Genomic DNA, 19,910 nt, shown 5'->3' with positions numbered 1-19,910 from the left:
AAAGGCAAAATGACAAATTATGTTGGATTTTTTTATGGCAGCTTATTCAGAGGATTGTAGACCAGATGCCTCTAAAGATGGGTGGGAGAAAAATTGTGTAATAAAACTGAAGGCTTTTTCAGGCTTTGATGTCTTTCACTGAGAATAAACATTGGTGCTGCTTTATTGTATTAAAAAAGGCATTATGTGTTTGCTGATTGTTCTCCATATGACATGTCTGTTGAAGTGATTAAAAAAAAAAAAAAAAAAAAAAGCTGGAAATGTCTCCAATGGCAGGAAAGAAAGTGTTTTGACTCAAATTCTATTCTAATAGAACAGATGCAGAAAGTTTCTTTTGGGTGTGGTGTCACTGTTCTCTTAAACTGAGAAGATTAAAGTGAGGCTGAGGTTATTTTGTATCTAGCTGCTCATTTGCGTCCATGGGAAATAATCACTCAAAAAAAAAAAAAAAAGTAATTTAACTATGACTTATATTGGGGGGACTTATTGCAGCTCTTCCTTTTAGTGGCTCTTTCTTCTGTACTATCCATCTCTGCCTTTCCTAAAATTCAGTATGTAGAAATCTGTTAACTGAAAAGAACATGGCAGTGTCTCTGTATCTAGTTTCCAACCAAATAAGGTTCTGGAGCTTAGTATGAGTGAAAGCTGGAGAAACAGAAACCTTCAACAGCCACTTCAGCGTAAGGCTATAACCTTTTGCTGGATACTGAAGCTGTGTATTCTGATCAGTTGCAGTTACAGGATTCTTAGGGTAAAGTTATTTTCTTCAATAGAAGGCTTTCAACTTTGTGAATGAAGCGACAGGGCAACCCGTTAGTTGTGTAGAGCACTCCAAACTTCATTCCATGGCAAATTGTGCAATTGTGCATCTGCAGGCAGATGTGTGCTTTCCTGGAGAGTAAATACTTAAACTTGGGGGCAATCTGTAGGATTATAATTCACAGAAAACCCTCTTTGTTGAAACACATCTTGTGTTGTGTCAGGTCCTGCAAGTGGCTTTAACATGAATACACTGATTATCTTAGATGAATTAGTTTTATTAAACTCCAAGGAAAAAAAAAAAGCTAATATTTTCTTGCCTGCTTTCAGGCTGACCACCTCAGGTGTCACGTAGTTTCAATCTAACAGGAGGCAGTTTTCAAAGCTGCAGCGCTTCCCCACGTTACATGAATGTGGAGTTACTGTGTTTTAGCGTCCTCCTGAGTGAGTGAGCTGGTGATAATGGCTTTCCCAGTTTCATGTATATTTGCCCTTTTAGATGATTTTTTTTTTCTTCTTTTTTCGCTTGGGACCCCAACTGCTGTTGCAGGTCCGCGCTGTAGTATTTTGCTCTGCTACCTACAGTTCCCAGCTAAATAATGTGACTGATTTCTACAACACTGCCTCCTCTCAGGTAACGTTCGATTCCGGGGAGAAAATAGCTCTGAAAAGTTAAATAATGTCACGTAAACATCAGCTTCTGACTGGAGATCCGCAGCCAAAACAACCCGGCAAACGATCATAATGCATCGGCTTGGTTTCTATCAGCAACTAAGCGACACTGGCGATAACAGAGCCGTTCTTTTTTCCTGAGGCGGCGGGGCGGCGTGTCCCCTCACGAGGGGCGCGGGCTCCCGCCGGCGCTGAGGGTCTGTGGCGGGAAGGGGCCGCCCCGCGTGCCCGCCCTCGCGCCGCGCCGGCTGAGGGGGCGGTAATGGCGGCGCAGGGGCGACTGCTGGTCAGTTGAGCACAGCAGTGGGCTTGAGGCCGGGGTAAAACGTACACGTTAATAAAAAATATGAATGTTTGGTGCATGGAGTACATCTCACAGAAATTGGCATATACGTTTTGAAGGCAGTCGTAAAAGATACTGAAGGCAATCGAGACCGTATTTGGGTATTGTGGTTATGGTTCTTAGTTAAACTTCAAGTTAAACTTCTATAATACACTTTTAAAAGCTCCTTAAGAGTCTGTGAATCCAGAATAACGCTGGATCAGTCAGGACTGAAGCACACAGTGATGACATCAGACCATATGGTGACACTGTAATAGCCTTCTGGCCATATGCTTCTTAAATCTGAAGTAACACGTGCTTTATATATTCACAAATCATAACTTTAAACTTAAACATTTAATCAAAAGAAGGTATTTTAACATTTGTATAAGAACACGTCCAATAAAAAGCTTTGGGTAGATATGCCCAGAGAACAGCACATGCACCAATAAAGCCTTGTGTAAATATCACTTTCAGACAAAAACAGTTCTTTTAGGCATATTTTGAGAAATCTCACATAATTATTAGTTAGGCAGTTATTACAGCCGGTCATTAACAGCCATAATTACATCCAGGAGTATGCAGACATTGAGACCCTGGGGAATGCAAGCCTCTACAGAGCCATCAAACGCAGACATGAGCATCAGTGAGACCTCATGTTGTACTACACAGTAAGTAAATATTATGGCAAAGACTTGCAGGAGATTTAGAGATTCCATCACAGCTAAAAACATACACAGCTCACATGTGGTAAAATGATTGCTTAAGAAATGGACACATTCGTTGATATGTTAGCTAGATTACCAAACTGCTTCTCAGCGCCCTTGGTAAATGTCACGTCACTCATTGCTCACATCCTAATAACAGCCCACAAGCAGAATTGTTAACTTGCTCATTTCATGTCTGTCCATAATTACACCTTCTGTTTAAACACATCTTATCCTTTATGGACATAACTACAGCTGTTTCCTCTTAGGGAAACCACAAGGGCATTGAGACACTTCTGATGGTGCCTAGCAGCAAGGTACCTAAAATGCCCCTGTATAGCTGTTCTGTCAGACACCGCCCTCCTTTCTTCTCCTGAAAGGTATTTCTGAGCCCCGCTTACACATTAGTGGTTGAGTGTGTGGTAGAGAAGTTCTCCATGCGTATTCTGACCAGCTTCTCAGTGGGGACTGGCTGCAGGAAGCACTTGCAGTTGAAGGCCTGCTGACAGGCCTTGCGGAAGTTCTCTGAGAGGAAAGCGTAAATGATGGGGTTGATGCAGGAATTCCCATAGGCCAAGCAATGGGAGATGATGCGGAAGGTGAAGGAGATGTTGTTGAGGGGAAAGTGCCCAAACTCTGCCCACATTGTGATGATGTGGTGAGGCAGCCAGGAGAGCAGGAACACAGCAACCACAAGAAGCACTGTCTGTGCTGTCTGAAAAAGATGAGATGAGGCATTAAATGGTTACAGCGCTCCAATAAGTCTGTGATATGCGTTTCAGCTCCACAGCCAAGGCCACATGATACAGGCAACACTTCTGCTAGGTGAGCAAACTATGACTGTAAGAATGCTGAAAACCAAGCTTCTTCCCTGCAAAAACAGAATTTCCTGGTTTTAGCTTTTGTAATAGCTTAAGATGTTGGCCACAGCTGTGATGGCCTCTAATAGCTGTGGCTGGGGAAGAAGAAGGTCTGTGCCTCAGGAGGGCTGAGCAAGGTGGTGAAGTAATCTGATGGGCTTGGCTGCCAGAGTGGGAAGGGTGTGATGAGAGGCAGCCTAGAGAAAAGGAAGGTGGTGTGAGCTGCTGGAGTTATTTTTATGTGATACTTAACAGGTTGTTTCTTAGGGTTTCGTTCCACCTATTGAGAGGCAATGGTAATTTGGGGATTGAATCTTTGGCTGTAGGGAACCCAGATGGAGAGGGGGTTGGATGCAAAGACCAGGGTGTCAGTGTTTTGGGGCTGGGAGCTAAATCAGTCTGCTAACCACAGAAAAGAGATCCCCATCAATGTAGGTAAAATCTCTTGCCCTCTGAATGTTGCTGTGAAACTTATTTTGAGAGCACCTGCAGGATGCACAACAAGAAATAACTCAGCATTTATTGAAAAGCTTTTTTTCCTTTCTAGAACAAAAACTGCTTGGCCCAGTATAGTTTAGAGTCTGTCTGACATTGAAAATTACTTCTGAGGAAAAAAAAAAAAGTACAGAAAGAAGTTGTTGAAGATGATTTCTTTCATTGACTAAGTTACTAGTAGAAGCAAGCTATAACCGGCCGTAGCTTCCTTTCTGCAGTGGGGATTCTATGTGGTCACAATCCCTCTTCTCAAGTTTAAGCAGCCTCAGAGTGTTGCTTTTATCTCACTTTCTACATGTAGTGCAGGCAGGGGATACATGAGCAAAGCTCAGATGTTACTGACTTGGGCCCCAGAGAGTCCTTCCTACTGTTTTTGCAGGGCCATTTCCATCTCTTTTCAGAAATACTAAAGGTACCAGAAGGTGAGGGGTTTTTTGTTTGATTTTGTTTTTCTGTAACCTATTCAATCCATCCTTGAAACATTGTAATAGAACTTTATCAGGTAACTTTTTTTCCTCCTTACTGATTCTCAGCAAAATGTGTGCTTTAGAGGTTATCACTTCTATTTTGTCGCTTGGATAAATGTAACAATTTGTGAATATGCAGGTCTTATCTTTCTCCTAAGGAAAATGTGAGTTGTTGTATAAGTAGCAGGAAAAAAAGAAAAAGAAAAATGAGAACGTGGGCTTCATTTCAGCTTAAGTGTTACAGTCTTGGTAGTCTAGGTCAATGCTTCGGTCACTACCTCTCTGCCATAATTTCAAGCAAACAGCAAGCAATCACTTTGCTAGAACAGAGATAATTTCCTAGTGAACAAAAAACTCATTTAATCACTGGTTATAGAGACTGCATCTAACAGTTGTTTGCTGGAGAAACACCTGCAGGTTTTCAAATGTCATTTAAAATTACTGTAGCACTCTGTCACCTTACCTGTTATGCTAGAATGTATAAACAGAGGTTATAAAGAGTCAGAGTTATGTTTATCCAGCAACAGAGCGCCTAAGCTTTTCTAGGAGAAAGCGAATCTATCCCTGACTTGCAATATGTCAAGTGAAAAAGCTGCTGAAAATCCTCTGTACGTGCTCCAACTTTTCATCAGCACTCCACAGTTGGTATGACTTGCCAAAATAAGCAGATCACCTTGGCAGTATTTCACTGGTGGCTAAAGAGGTTGAGTCGAGTTGAGCTGAGCAGGAAGATTTTTGGATTCCCAGTAGAATGGGAAAATGTTTCAAGAGTCATTTACTCCTCCCTTGATACTCTTTGTGTTTCTGGTGAGACAGAAACTGCAGCTTGTTTTCCTAAGTCTTCATGCTTAGTGCTGTATAAAGGATAATATGAGGAAAACAGGGGAATTGAATGAGCAACAAAACTGAAGCTGGATTTCCAAAGGGATCACGTCTTTGATGATTTCTCTGGTGTCTTAAAATACTATTTGATTCTCAGAGCATTTGCAGTATTTCCCTTGTCAGTGGTGCTTCAATAAAAATGCAATACACTTCACTCATCTGGAGTTTACTTCATTCAGGGCTTTTTCTTTCTTCCTGTATCAGTAAAGGAGGTTATAATGTACATGAATGCATATAGGCTGACAGGGGGCTTTTGTATTGCAGACCAACTATGAAGATCATGTTCTGGAGGTGATGACAGCAATGGAGGAAACATGACAGCATGCTCCAGGAAGAGTAGGATGGCATTTCTTTTCAAGAAGAAAGTAAGTAAGATGCTTAGGTATTGCTGCGTAAAGTCACTGGTCCTAAAAAGTGACCGCAGTCCCATGCATAAGAACTTATGGGAGCCGCTGCAGAAATATTTATAAACAAGTGTTGAATATTTATAAACCATCTTTTTGCAAGAGGTCAAAGATATGGGGCAAAATTTCAGGAAATCCACTTGTCTTTCAGATTCTTCTGTTTCACTTCAGTAACAGCCCTATGATGCTCTTGAAGTTTCAAAATCCTTCGGGGTTGACTTCATTTTTAAAACACAAACAAAAAAAAAAACAACCATGCATTTCTCAGAAACTGCTATGGTCATGTGTTCAGGTTCATTTCTTCATTAAATCTATTGCTGGAACTTATTTATCTAGTCAAATGGAGTTAGTTCAGGACTTTCATGTTGTGCTGACCTTTCTAAAACCTGCATTAAAATCTGAAGAACATGTGGGTGTGCTACAACTTAATTACTGCTTATAACATATATTCATTCTGGCTTTATATGTGAATGAATCATGCTAATATGTTTTAAGTAAATTCTGTTTACGCTAACAGTAGTAACGTGGGTGAAGCCTAACGGTGGTTTCTTGGGAACTGTTTTTTTCCCCTGTTTGTTTAACCCTGCAGAAAAGTCAACTGCATGATGAGATGTGGGGATGTTCTCTGTATTGGACAGGCAATATCTTTGTTGTGTTTACATAGGGCCTGCAGCAATGATCTCCTGCAATAAAAACAGATGATCATTGAAACAGAAAAATATGTTTGGACGAGAGACAACAGTGCTATCTTCACTTGTTCTTAATTGCATTTGCAAGTCAATCAAATCTGTTGAAGTCTAGGAAGATCTTCTTTCATCAGATCAAGATTTTTGTGCAGATTAGAGAAAATAAATTTAAAAAATACAGGGAGGAGAGAGATTTAACTGAAATTAATGCATCAAGTAGGTTTGTGTTCATTTTGAAAGGCCTTTAGATTCATCTTACCTCTAGTATATCTCAGGTGCTTCCTTATTTCACACACCAGAATGCTATCTGACATATATGGTGACAAAGCATATTCCTATGTGAATAAATGACCTCTGCTTGCAAACTCTTGGAAATGACCACATGGGGAACCAGAAGCTGTCCTTAATAAGGTACTGATATGACAGGAAGTTGATGGAACTGAAAGACACAGAAGAAGCAGTCTTGTTGGGTCTAGCTTGCCTACTGTGGTATGATAGGTGCTAATGAAATTATTAATGACTTGTAGCTCTCTTAACTCTCACCAGCAATAATGGTGCTACTTTTTTTGCCCTGTATCAATGATAAGTAGCTTAGGCTTGTTACCAAGACTATCTTTGATAGCATCCCTGTGCTTGAATTAGGAGGCTGCAAGCACTGAAAAATTCTTCTTAATAGGGGCTACCAATCTAGATTATCTTTTCTTCTTACCAGGAAATGACAAACCATGCATTCAGCATAGGGTTAGTTATTAAAAACGAAGCTGCAGTTGCTGTGTATTAGCACAAAGCTATTTCTGAGATCCAACTTTTTGGGATTTTGCAGATGTAAATATAGAAAATAGCAGAGCAATTATATACATAATTAATAACTCAAGGAACATGTTTTGGAAATTGAATTTTCATCTTTTTTTTTTTTTTCTTTTTTGAATTATGGGGTATGTGGTTAAGAGGGGAAACTAAAACAATGTGTTGTTTTACTTTTAACATGACACTAACCAAAAATAGTGTTAATACAGACTGTAAACAGCTGCAGAAGACTGATCCAAATAACTTCTGTACTGTTTGAGTTTGTTCAGTCAGTTCAGATAATTCTGAATTGTTAATGCTGGTCTAGCTGTGCCCATGTTAACCCTATGATTCATTTCTGAAGCCTCATTGGTCCATGTTAGGCATGTACAGTGGCCAGTATTGGATTATTTAACTGTTGCTTAGTAATATCTCACACTCACTTTCAAGCTTCACAAAACAACCTTGCAGTTCATTTGGAGCTAAAGTACAAAGGAAGTGTACTAAGCTACACAGAGGATCGATGGCAGGCTGGGAAGTAGAGACCAGGGGAAATCATAAATATGTTTGTTAAATAAACAATTTTTTTCCTTGGGTGCTCCATCTCCCCTTATTCTGCTATTTTTATAGCTGATCTCTAAGGTCCCTTCCAACCCAAGTGACTTATGGTTTGAACCTTATTTATAGCTTTCCTGCTTTTCTTTTCTTTCCCTTTGATTTTTTTTATTTTCCTTAGCCCTGAACAAGCTATGTCTTGCTTTTGGTTGTCTTCTGCCCTTCAAAAAGCAATAGGAAACATGTTTAAAGACCTATTTTTGAGGGAGATGGCTCATTCTGCAGGGCGATGAAGTCTTTAGCATTTTACTGTGGTTTTGGAGCTGTTATTCTTGATGAAATTATAATGAAAATGCTTCAACTTGTCAAGGGCAAAATTAGGATTGCACTGTAATGAATCAAATGCTTCAAGTATTCCATGGGCTTATCTATATTTTGTGTAACTACCTGATGCATTAGATAAACAAACCGTATTGAGATTAAAATATGCACTGGGCTGAGCAGTCTAAAAGCAGAGACTTTGGAGAGAAGGCCTGTCACGTTCCTGATCTAGTTTAGCCAGATTTTTAGCTGATCAGACTATCCATCTGTATAGATACCTCAGCCACACAGAAATGGGAAAGAACATTCAATGAGGCTTTCATTGAACAATATATTCTTGCTTGCAGGGAAACTGCTGTTTCCAGAATAGGATGGAGGTTTTTTTCTCCCCATTCCATGGTTACAAAGGAAGAAGCACAAGGAAACCTATGCCTGTTCTTCTGCACTTTCTCATTAACTACAACTGACTCATCCTTTTTTTTTTAAACTGCTGTGTGGGAGGACAGTGTATATAATGAATTTGTTCCATGCTTGGGGTCTTCTTTCCCCCCACTCACCGAAACTAGTTTCAATTAATGATGTACTGCTGTGAGCCCAAAGGCAGCCTTATAGCCTTTATAGCTAGGGCTGATTCTTCACACCATGCCGTACTTCCTCAGCCTCTGTATGGAGGCCAGTACTTTTCTCTTGTCTTCTAATACAAAGTTAATGTGTTTTCTCTGATAAATTCTTTTCTCCTGTTCTGCTGTCTCTAAAGTACATCTCCTTTTCCCTAATGTTTTAGAGACAGTTTGTACAAGTTTTGATCACCTCATGTTGGATTTGGGTAAGCTACAAAGTGCCAGCTTTGGCTATAAGTTGTAAATCTCCTATGGTTGGTGTTCTGCAAAAAATGTAGTGATCCACAGTGCTCTAAGCTTCTGCTTTTAGACAGTGCACTGCATCAGTGCCCGGAAAGGATATGTGGCTCAGCACATCTATTACTGTATTGCTGGACGTACATACCAACTTCGCCCTCAATTCCAGCATGCTCTGTTTTCTGAAGACAGAAATGATTCAGACATTTCTTTGCTCAGAACCCAGTCCCTCTTTAAGCCAATGTGCAGAAGTGAAAACTGTCAAGTTTTCTCTTTTCCTCGTGTCAAGTTCTTTTCTTCTGTGTTCGCAAATCTGAATCCCACTGATGCATTTGTAAGCCTGACTTTCCGTGAAGTTCAAACACCAGGAAGGTCCCAAAGCACAACTTGAACTACAGAAATCACTATGGCTCAGTGATAAGCACATAATGTTTCAAAACAGATGTTTCAAAAAAGTCTGTATCTGTTTTCAACCAGCTTAAATGTTGGGTAGAAGATTCTGCTTCAGAGAAAACTCGTCTGTTACTTGATTATGAAGCGCTTCTCACTGCCCTCTAGTCTTTTATTACTCTCTGGTGTAACTGATCTAAATTGGTCTAAAACTGCACTGAAAATGCTTTTGTTTTTTTTCTCCATTATTCTGTTCTTTGTTTCTTGCAATCAGAAATGGCAGTTAGCTACCAAGAAGAGGAAGGATTGAAATGAACTTTGATTCATCGAATCCGTCCATCTTGGCTGTTTGCACAGCAAGCTGAGAGGTGAACTCTTCATTTCCCCTAGAAGCTTGATCACTCTGGTCTGACTGCTCCCCTGCACATCTCTGATTCTGTGATTTTGCTACTAATCCCCTCTGATGCTCTTAATACTGGCTCACTTTGTATTCATAAATGCTTATGAGCATTATGATATTCCATTATCTACTAATTGGCAATGAAGCTCTCTATTTCTGCTACTCCAGGTTCTTATTAGCAAGAAAACTTGTAGGATTTTACTTCTGATTAGTATTTTTTTGCTGCTATTGAATTGATCCCAAGATCTTCCATGCTACTTTGATGTACTTAGAGGCGGTTGTGCTTAAACCTCAAACATCATAATCATTAAGACTATACGAAAACCCTCTGGCTGTGTGAACAGTAGTCAGATAAAGGATTCAGCATACAAGAAAGCAGTTTTTGACCAAAACGCTTTTGACCAGAATACCTTGAAGAATTTATGAATGTTTTACCTCAAACTGTAATTTGACTTTCAAAAAGAGCTGCTCCAAGGAGCATCCCAAATCAACTCTGTGTATCTGTGCTCATGTAGCTCTGGGAGAGATGAACTTTATATGTAGGTAAATGTAGGATTATGAGTATACAAGTTGAGAAAGAAAACAATCTTAGCTTCATAAAGGAGGTTGTGCTTTAAATTGACTAGTGTAATTTTGGAGCATGATCTTTGGTTTGTGTGCTTTGTAAACACATTAGCCTTGTTCTCAAACAGTGGTAAGAAGAAAACGTTAGGGGGGAAATGTTAGGAATGACTAGGAAAAGAATATGGAACAAACAAGGATATGTTTTCCCATCTTTTCACCTTCTTATTGTAGCTAAAATAAGAGGGAAGAACTGTACTTATTTTTTAGATCCAGATGTTTCAACTGGTCTGTTAATTGGAGCCTTTGACCACTGTTACCTCTAAAAATTCCACAACTCTTCCTTCGTTATAAGGGTGCTTTCAAAATAGCTGTGAAATTCATAACCCTAATACCCTTTTTAAACCTGAAAAAAAATTCAGGTTGTTCAGTTTGCAACTTGTTTGTTCTTTAAAGATGTACAGGACAAAACCAAGTAAACATTTAGGAACCCTGGTGTGCTTCAGAGGCCAGTAAGGCACCACAGGGCCAGTTCATGATCAGAATAAATCTTGCTTTGCATTCATTTCCATTATTAAAATATCTGATTTACTGCAAATGTATGTTCAGAGTTCCTAGAGCTGGGCTATTAGGAAACACTTTTTCAGCACTGTTAAGTGGGGAGCTGTTAACTTTCCTTGGAGATAAATTGTAGTTTTACTATGCATAATACACAACAAATAGCAGATCTGAAATACATTTTGTGATTGAGAAGTGCACAGGATTTCTTAGCACATAGTCCTGGTCTGCCTCAGTAAATGATTATCCAAAACTGCAAAGGGGAAGCCTGTAGCATCTCACTATCTCAGCTGTAAGGTTGGTGAGTATGTTCAGCTAGCAAGAAATTAAATATGGAAGCTGGCATTCATGCATTTTTTGCATGCACGGTCTGGCTTAGTTCAGGATGCAGAATTTCAGCACCAACTAGCAGAAATTACTGGATTTATCCCCTGATCTGTACAAATGTTACATATAAATGGAAAAGCACATCAAATTGAGCTGGTCCAACATTGACATGTAGCTGATAAGCCTACATAAAAAAATGAGCGAGGTTGGAATGTGAATTAAAGGTCAGTCTCTTGATAATGATGTATGAATTCAGAATGCATCAACCTTTGAGCATTTGAAATTCTTACAGCTTCAAATGTGCATAAATTGAAAAAAACAACAACAACTGTAGTAGTTTGAACAATTAGCACATTGTTACTAAGAGCTTACAATTGCATCCCAAGCACAAATGTTTTTAATTCCTTTGTGACAGATGTACCTGGAGCATTTTATATCATCCTTGGATTCTATTAAAGGCAAACTTTTTACTTTCAGCAATTTTTTGAATGCTGACTTTTGGCATGAGGGTAGGAAGGGTGGGCAGACTGTCTGAGCTCTCTTGGTCATTCATAAACTGAGCTCACTCAGACCAAACTTGCTGTAATTTTAAAAGTCATGTATCTAAACATTTCCTACTAGTATGTTGGCCTTAGAAAACAGGGCCTTCCTGTCTGTCCTTCTAGCTCCCACATATCCTCAAATAATGTAAACTTTTAGTACAATACTGTGGCAAATGGGACAGTGGTAGAAAGATAGGAAATAACTGGAGAGAAAGAAAAATGGCTGCCTGTGCAGCTCTGCTCTGCCTCTGGGCAGCTGGTGCTTTTCTGCTGGGTGTGTTGGTAGCACACTCTGCGTAGGTCTCAGGGAAAGGCTGAGAGCACTGCTGCAGAGGCGGGCACAGGAAATCATGCTGTGCATCTAAACTGCAGAAGAAGTTGATGGAAGACACAAGGAAATGACTTCTTAGAATAAAAAATTTGTAGCATATTTCATTAAGTTCAGTTGTTAGTTGTTTTTTTAATTGAAGTTACAGTATGATCTTTAAAGGATGAGGTTGATGTACAGTACCAATTATCTGGATTGTATACTATAGTCCATGTGCTCAGATGGAATTAAATACAGTTTTATGTTGCCTTCTTTGTTGCAGCTCTGCAACTAAGAAAGTCAGGAATATACAGCTACAACACTGGAATTGTTCACTTGGCCATGTGATCATTATGGTTTTAGAAATTTCCCTAGATTTGCATCTAGCAATCTCTCTCACATGTTCTGTAAAAACTGGCCTTATCTTTCACGTGTTGATTTGAGGTTCAGAGGATGTACCTATGGCAGATCAAATATGCTTCCTTTCTAACCATTCAAGTGGCTTAAATTTGATTTGTCCCTACAAAGCTTCCCTACTGCATTCATCAGTTTCTCTATTCAGTGGCTTAAATCGTGTGAATTAGGATGAGGCCTTTTCTGTATATTACCAACACTACATTATTATTTGGAGTTGGATAGAATAAGAATAGTAAAACTCCAATGAGGTTACCAAATGCTTTAGATCCTGAAACAAGCTGTTTAAAAATAAAAAATCTTACCCAATCATAAGGCTTTTTGTTTGTTTTGAGAGGATCCTATAGTGCTATAATAGCAGTGTGTTTTCAGCTAACCTCTGGAGTGCTGTCTGTGAGAAGTCCCTTCCCTGAACTCTATGGCATGCAGTTTATTTCTAAACCATGTTTTATTTGAACTTACTCTATCTTCAGGAGCCCATATAGCGCAAAGAAAGTTTCTGGGGTTCCGAGTAGCAAACCCATGGGAGCTCATGGCAGAACAATTTGCTTGTAGTGGTAATGCAGACAACATTTCACTAGAAACTCTTGTTCAACAAGGTTCTGTGTCTGCAATTTGTTTTTTTTTTTTTTTTTTTTTTTTTGAGACCTTTGCTTGCATGAACAGCATAGATGTAGGTAATGAAATATGTATGAATAGCTGTTTACAAAATTCACTGCTCATCTGTTAAAAACAGAAGCAACACAGACAGGCCATACGCTAAAACCCTTCTCCTAGAGGTGGGATAAGGATATCAGCTCAATTGCCTGTTTTCTTCAATTTGTAGGAATGAAGTAAGAATGGCCATAGATCCAAACTGAATTCTTTTTTTTTATATCAGTATCTGATTTTTTTTCTGCCAGCGTGATCAAATGCATGCCAAAAAACAGCAGATAAGAACCAAGTAATTTTATCACCTCATGTTGTAAGATCTTGCTTTTATGTTACAGTTGGTTTTGATGGATCCAAGGTGGTAAGGGTCTCCACTGAAATTACATGTGTATTTCATAAAGCTAGATGTTTTGTATAGGCTAAATTAACTTTCCAAATGTGGAGCAAGATTCACTTGTCAAAATTCTGAGTAAAATAAGCAAAAGATGCTCATTTAATCTCTGATGAAGTTTTTGAATTAAAACCAAGTGCAGCTGCTTGTCCTTAATGGACCAATTAGATACATATGAAAGAAGCTAATTTAACAGAACTGACGTGTACATATGAATTTCCTATTAGGCTCTAATGTGAAGTGTTCTTAGGAAGATCTGCTTTAAATGATTGACATTCAGTGTGTTTCAAGGATACTCTGAAAGCACACATGGGAACAGAGTTAGTGTGCACACTGTGCAAGAAGGATGCCTTATAAAGTTCTAAGAGAAGTCGTTAGAACAAAAAGTAGTTGCATTAGGGATGCCAAAGATGCTGTTCGGTCTGCAAAAAAAAGCTAGATGAAAAGGAGATTTCTCAGCAGAAAATGCCGTAAGGAGACAAATTTTGGAAGATAGTTTGCATGTGTGTGGTGTGATGTCTGATTTTATTTTATTTTTTTAATCTTTGGATCAACAGTTTAGCTAGGTCTAAGTGCCAGAATTAACAATAGCTTCTAGGCATTTCAGAGCTATGACTAGGGAAGTACTTAACAGGAGAGAGAGAAAGCGCTCTATCACTGACACGTTTGAGAAGGCAGTCGAAGGTATATTTTAAGATTAGTCCTCTCAGTTGTGTAATCAGGAAACAGTTGGAGAAATTGTGGAACTGTTTTACATTTAATGCTACAGGTCAAATGTGGAAACAGTGCAGAACGATGCATTTGAAGACATGAGTGTCATTTAAGAAAAAATATTTTGTAACTTCAGTGCACTGCAGGAAGATGACGCTAGTAATCTTTGACTGTTGGTAGCATTCTTTTCAAATATATGAAATAAGCTTGTATTGGGACATAAATACACAGGCAAGGAAGGAACAGGAGTGAAATCTAAACCATACAAATTGTTTAGGGATTTGTTCGAGATTTTTTACACCTAAAGCAACTGGGTAAACTTGGGAAGTCATGAAGTTATTCTATGCAAAAGAACTGCATTTTTTATCACTTCATTTCTATTTTTGAAATAAATTCATCAACAGATCTTCACTGCCTTTTGTCATGGTAGCTGGTGGGCTGGCAAATCAAAGCATTTCCCAGTCATCTCCTCTGAGTGTCACATCTAGTTGGTGGCACGCTTACTGATCATTTGGGTTGTATGGTTGCTGTGCTGCAGGCAGAAACTGTGACCTGATTGTCCTACCAGCACCTAGTGATAGTGCCTCCCTACAACTTGCCTTTAACCAGGCAGATTACCTACAGTTTTTCTTATCACTGCACACACAATGATTTTAACATTTCTGAGTGAAAGAGAGTTTTTCTTTTTCGTGTCCTGTAAATCTCATGTTTCATCACTGCTGTTGGTGTTTTGTTATCTGAACACATTAATTATGGCTTATCCACTCAAAGATCCTTAGTGAGAAAATTCCATCTTTAGTATTTTCCTTGGTAAATTCTTGCAAATCTGCGTATTTCATACAGCTTGAATGAAATAACCCTGATGTTTGCCTCACAAAGGGATCAAAGTGCCAACCGAGGTCTAAATCCACCAAATAATAGTTGCAAACATTAAAGAACTGCAATGCAAACAGCTGCAAAACTGAGGTACTTCATTTTCAGGGTCCTTTCCTTTTAACTTACTGAAGTGTACTCTAATACCTAGATCTTCTTATATATGAGTATCTTTCTGCTGTCAGTGTAAAAATACTGTATTTGTAGGACTTCTATTATAGCACAAAAAATCAAAAGACAGTCAAGCAGGCATGTATGTGGAGATCAATAGAGCAATTCGATAATGGCCTCATTTTGTGCTGTCTATAAAGATACAACAACTGACAACATGAATCTGAACTTCAGCTGAAAGACATGGATGACATTTGTAACTGAATGAAACTTGAAAAAGATACTAGTTATTTAAAAAACATGACATATCAATTACATTAGTGTACAAATTAAATCAAAGATATTTACCTTCTTCTTTGATCTTTCTGACTTCTTAGAAATATTCTTTACTTTTGTGTGGAGATGATACAAAACCTTGAAAGAAGGAACAATAAATTGAACAGCAAATTGAATTATATTAGTATTTGAACTTCATACACAAGCACTAAAAGTTAAAAGAATTGCTCTAGAGTAACTTCAAAGTTGAATGTGATGCTTTCTGACTTTTGATTTTAAGCACTCCCCAATTTTCTTCTCAAAGCTTGTTTCTTGAAGGTGAAAACACTAAGCTTTCAGAAGATGTAGCATTATGTAAGAGCTCAACTGGCTGTGTGCTGAAATTGACAGGAATCTTGACGTGGATTTGAAATTTTAGACTGTACTTAAATCATCTACATTTACTCTCTAGGCTGTTTACATATAAAGGCAGAGACCTGGCTGCCAGCACTGTATGACTGCCTTGGCACTCCTGAGTGCAACACTGACAAATCTCCCTTTCGGAGAGGGTCATAAGAAATGTTAGAGCACTGTCAGGAAAATCTCAGTTAATGACATTTAAATCAATCTTTATGCCCCTGGTTATAGCACAACTGTGACCTGACAGCATTTATACTTCAGCTTTTGGAGGTAAAAGATTGAATTTTCTAAAGCAGTTAATGGACAAAATAAAGCCTTTGTCAAATGCACCTTACTTCTCATTTGCTGCTGTGCTCACCAAGGGCAGTGAGGGGAAAAAACAGCTGGAGTACAGTGACAGAATATATAAACTAGTGGCTTTTTCTTGTTGTGACAGGCAGGGCCTGAGAGGCAGATAGCTTAAATCTAAGAGCCTTCCCTTTTTCATAGCACTGATGATATTAAAATAAAGTAGCATTGAAAGTATCGTAACTTTTGATTAAACAGACATGTACTAAAATTCCAAGACTTTTTTTTTCAGGAGAGCTGACCTGCAACTGACTAGAGATAAGGAAGTCCACTTCCTGGCAGTCACAAGCTGCTGCACAATAAGAGATTAATTAAAAGTCACAGAAAAATTATTCTGGAAGTCTAGCACAACTCATAGGTTTACCATCTGTCTCAGACATTCTAAAGATCAATCAGGGGAAATAAAAAATCAGTAACAATCTACAAGAAGTAAGAAAGAGATGCCTTGCTGAATAAGACTTGAATCCTAAAATGTTTTTTCAAGTCTTTGCAAGACACAAAATCAGGACTTCATGTTCAGTAAAATAAAGAAATGGCAGAAATGATTTTCTCTGACACTTTTTCTGTAACTTTCTGCATGGTTGCTTCCTCTATAATTTTCTTTTCTTCCTAGGAGTAATCAATTTTTATTAAGAGAGGACAAACTAAAAACTGCAAAAAACAGCAAAAGTTTTTAACAAATTTGGGTGTCAGCTGAGAGTGAACTTGTAGCAGTTCCTCACTTTGTACCTGAACAGAAATGTTTTTCAGTCCTTTGTGAGCTGGTGATTTCATTCTATTCTACAGCACCCCTCGTATCCTCCCAACACCAGAGAAGCATCCTACCCTAGCAAGGAGTACAATTAAATTGGATCTGTTTGATTTGTTGGCTGAGTAGTTTGCATGTGTGAATCCAAGCCAGCAAAAGGCTGGAAATGATCCTTTCCTCTTTTTGAATGTTCTCTCATCCCTCTTACCCACCTTGGCATAGCAGCAGGTGATGAGCACCAGAGGCAGGAGGTATCCCACTAGCAGGATCATAACCTTGTACGTCTGCTTGGCTGTTGAGCCCTCTGCCCAATTCTCCCAGCAGAAGGAGCTGTTGGGTGCTTGTTGATGACCACTCATAAGGGCCTGGTGCTGGGCCACAGGGATGGCAATGAGTAGAGACAGCAACCAGATGACACCCACGCCGAGGGCAGCGTTGCGCTTGCTGCGGATGCTGGACGAACGCTTGGCGTGAACCACAGCAATGTATCTGTCCACAGACATGGCTACCAGAGTAAAGATGCTGACCAGCATTGTTGCCATGGCCAAGTAGTGAACCCACTTGCAAAAGAAGGCACCAAAGATCCATTCTGGCAGGGAGTAGATAGTGGCCTGGAAGGGGACACAGAAGAGTAAAAAGGAGAAGTCTGCAATGCTCAAGTTCAGGATGAAGATGTTGGTGGCACTGCGTGATGGGCGTCTCCCAGGCCGGAGACGACCCAAAACAACAAACACCAGTGTGTTCCCCACCATTCCCAGGAGAAAAATCAAACCAAAAAGCACTGGTACGATCACCACCTCAGGACCTCCCTTGGCAGGCCCTGACCAGCATGGTGGGGCTCCTGTTTGATTAGTCTCAAGGCTGCACTTGCTGGTGTTGGCCCCAAAGAAAAGCATAAAGTTGTCTTCCTCCTCCTCCATGGATCTAGGCTGCTTGCAGACCAGGGAGCAGTTGCTGCAGCCCTGACTGCTGTGGGGAAGATCTGTGTTTGTTAATGGCGGCCAGAGGCTGAATGCTTGAGTTTTCCAATGCCCTGTGCCTTTGCTTTAGGAAGCAATTTTCTTCAGATGATTCTTCCAAATTCTGTATCTTCCAGGAAGTCACACAAAGGGTTCTGAGGAACTGGTCTCATCTAAGAGGTTTGGTAGCTGCTGATGGAGGAGATCTTGTGACAGAGGATAAGTCTGTGCCAGGAGGGCTGAGGATGAAGCAATGGTAAAGCAGTGGCAGCCTGGGTTCCTCACGCTCCTCCTATTCAGCTTCCCTCCCACACCACTCCCTGGAGCTGCGCCTGTCGTACCTGCTTTCCAGCTCTGCTTGGAGCTGTGGTAGCAAAAAAAGTGCTGTGCAAGACCTGAGCCTTTCAGAGATTAATCTTTATCAGCTCAGTCTTCATATGATATTAGACGTGAGGGGAAAAAAAGCAAAAACAAGTTTCTATCCAAAGGGATAGATGGAGCAGCAGATACTAAATGATTCTGTGTGCAGTACTATAAGGAGCAGCATTGGAACTGTCTACATGAAAAGAAAAAAAAGCTATATATATTTTTTTTAATCAACAAAATAGTGTTTGTTATTTGTCTCAGTTTTTAATGTGCACATGTTAGAGCATGAAGCAATCTGGATTGTGGTGTTGTCAGCATAAAAACCTGGAGAAGCCTTAGATTCAGCATCTTGCTCCTGCGTCTTTTTGGTTCTTTCCAAATCCCTTAGTGCCTCAATATTCATGATTCTTGTAGATTCATCTGCGCTCAGCCCAACAGTACCAAGAGTATTTGCTCTGGAGAAAGAAAGGTTCAGTCTCAGTAGCTGTGAGCAGCTGTAATATTCACTGCTAGTGAAGAGATGGATTTTTTTTAAAAGGTGTTTCATTAAGGATTAATGGCTTAGTTTCTATGTTTTTGATACTTGCATATACAAAAAGTATGCATATTCTAAGAGGCACTAAGCAACTCGTTTTTGATAGTCTGTTTCCTTTTATTTCTGAAGACATTCTGTGAACCCTACAGGCAGGAAGGAGGGAACAAAGTTCAGGCAAATATTAGCAGTACTTGCGCAGTGATTTATGCTTGCACTGTAGCCCCTTGCATAGAAGCATACATGTTTCCGTTTTCAGTGGTTCCAAGTTTAGGGACTAGATCAAAGTGCAACCTCTCTAGCTCTTATTCATAAGGAGATGAGGGCGGAGGGAGTCCCCTATTTTTTGAAACAAATTGCAGAAACTGAGAGCTACTGTGACTTGTCTCTTGTTGAGAGAAGAGGTAGCGTTGCCTTATTTAGCCTGCTCGCATAGTCTTGTTTAAAACCTGTTGCAAAGCCAGGCTCTGTATTCCTCCCACACCCGCATGCACCCACGGTTTTGAGGCTGGCTCTAGAGTGAGATGGGAAGCAGACAGTGAGAGATGTTTGAATTGCAATGGAAGATGTATCTACCTTTGCTGCGTGCCAGTGAGCGGATCGCTATGGCTGAACCAGCCTCCTCCAGACAACGTCCTCTCTCTGCAACCAGTTGTGGTTTCCATCTGCACCTCCCTGGTCTTCTGCACTCCAGCAGCTCTGCTTGCTGAGGCATAGCAACTCAGACACTGTTAAATATTGCAGTCTCACAAATCTGTTTAGCTGCTAGGATCTGTGCTCTCAGCTCGCGAACAACTGCTTCAACGTACAGGTTTCAGGGACCCCCAAGCCCAGCGTTATGCCGATGATTTGAGTGCCATCTACCGGCATTTCACCTCCTTCACTGCTCGCAGGTCACTCCTGTGCCATTCTGTGTTCTTCCTCCCTTTCCAACATTCTCTCCGTCCGGTCGTTCAGTAGCTAATTTTATCTGCTGATTTTGTTTGTTTAGTGCAGTCGTGCCAGAAACTATTATTTAAGAAGAACCCACAGCAATAAGAGTAAATGCATGCTTTTTTTTTTTTTCTTATATAGGATTTAAGCAGAACAATAAGCAAGTATAACACAAGTAATTTCTCCTACAAGGGGGTTGAGACAATAGGTGGAGGAATTTGCATATAACCTGCAGAACAAACACAGCTTACAGATGTAAAAGCTTGCACGATGCACTACTCACAAGATAGGAATAAGAAAGCACAATTCTGCTAACAAGGAGGAAGGGATTTTAGATTTC

General features: G+C 39.8%; 1 protein-coding gene across 1 annotated transcript; it reads right to left on the bottom strand.

Moving 5' to 3' along the window:
• Window positions 1-2,166: 2,166 nt before the first annotated feature.
• Window positions 2,167-18,553, bottom strand: LOC128082475 (galanin receptor type 1-like). The gene is made up of 3 exons (XM_052686638.1): window positions 16,993-18,553; window positions 15,358-15,423; window positions 2,167-3,175 (listed from the first exon to the last, which is right to left on the bottom strand). The coding sequence occupies exons 1-3, from the start codon at window positions 17,698-17,700 to the stop codon at window positions 2,858-2,860; spliced, it is 1,092 nt and encodes a 363-aa protein (XP_052542598.1). The 5' UTR covers window positions 17,701-18,553; the 3' UTR covers window positions 2,167-2,857.
• Between the last annotated feature and the right edge of the window lie 1,357 nt (window positions 18,554-19,910).

Source organism: Tympanuchus pallidicinctus, unplaced genomic scaffold (assembly GCF_026119805.1).
Source record: "Tympanuchus pallidicinctus isolate F22 unplaced genomic scaffold, pur_lepc_1.0 scaffold22, whole genome shotgun sequence".
In the NCBI taxonomy this organism is placed as follows: Eukaryota; Metazoa; Chordata; class Aves; order Galliformes; family Phasianidae; genus Tympanuchus; species Tympanuchus pallidicinctus.
Note: the sequence above shows the minus strand (reverse complement) of the source record. Positions and strands in the feature narration are given on the sequence as shown.

Excerpts from the sequence above, each read along its gene's own strand:
- LOC128082475 (XM_052686638.1), bottom strand. The coding sequence starts at position 17,700 with ATGGAGGAGGAGGAAGACAACTTTATGCTTTTCTTTGGGGCCAACACC. Across the intron at positions 15,424-16,992 it reads TCACCTGCTGCTATGCCAAG|GTTTTGTATCATCTCCACAC; the intron begins GTGGGTAAGAGG and ends CCTTCTTTCAAG. Across the intron at positions 3,176-15,357 it reads CAGAAAGATCAAAGAAGAAG|ACAGCACAGACAGTGCTTCT; the intron begins GTAAATATCTTT and ends CATCTTTTTCAG.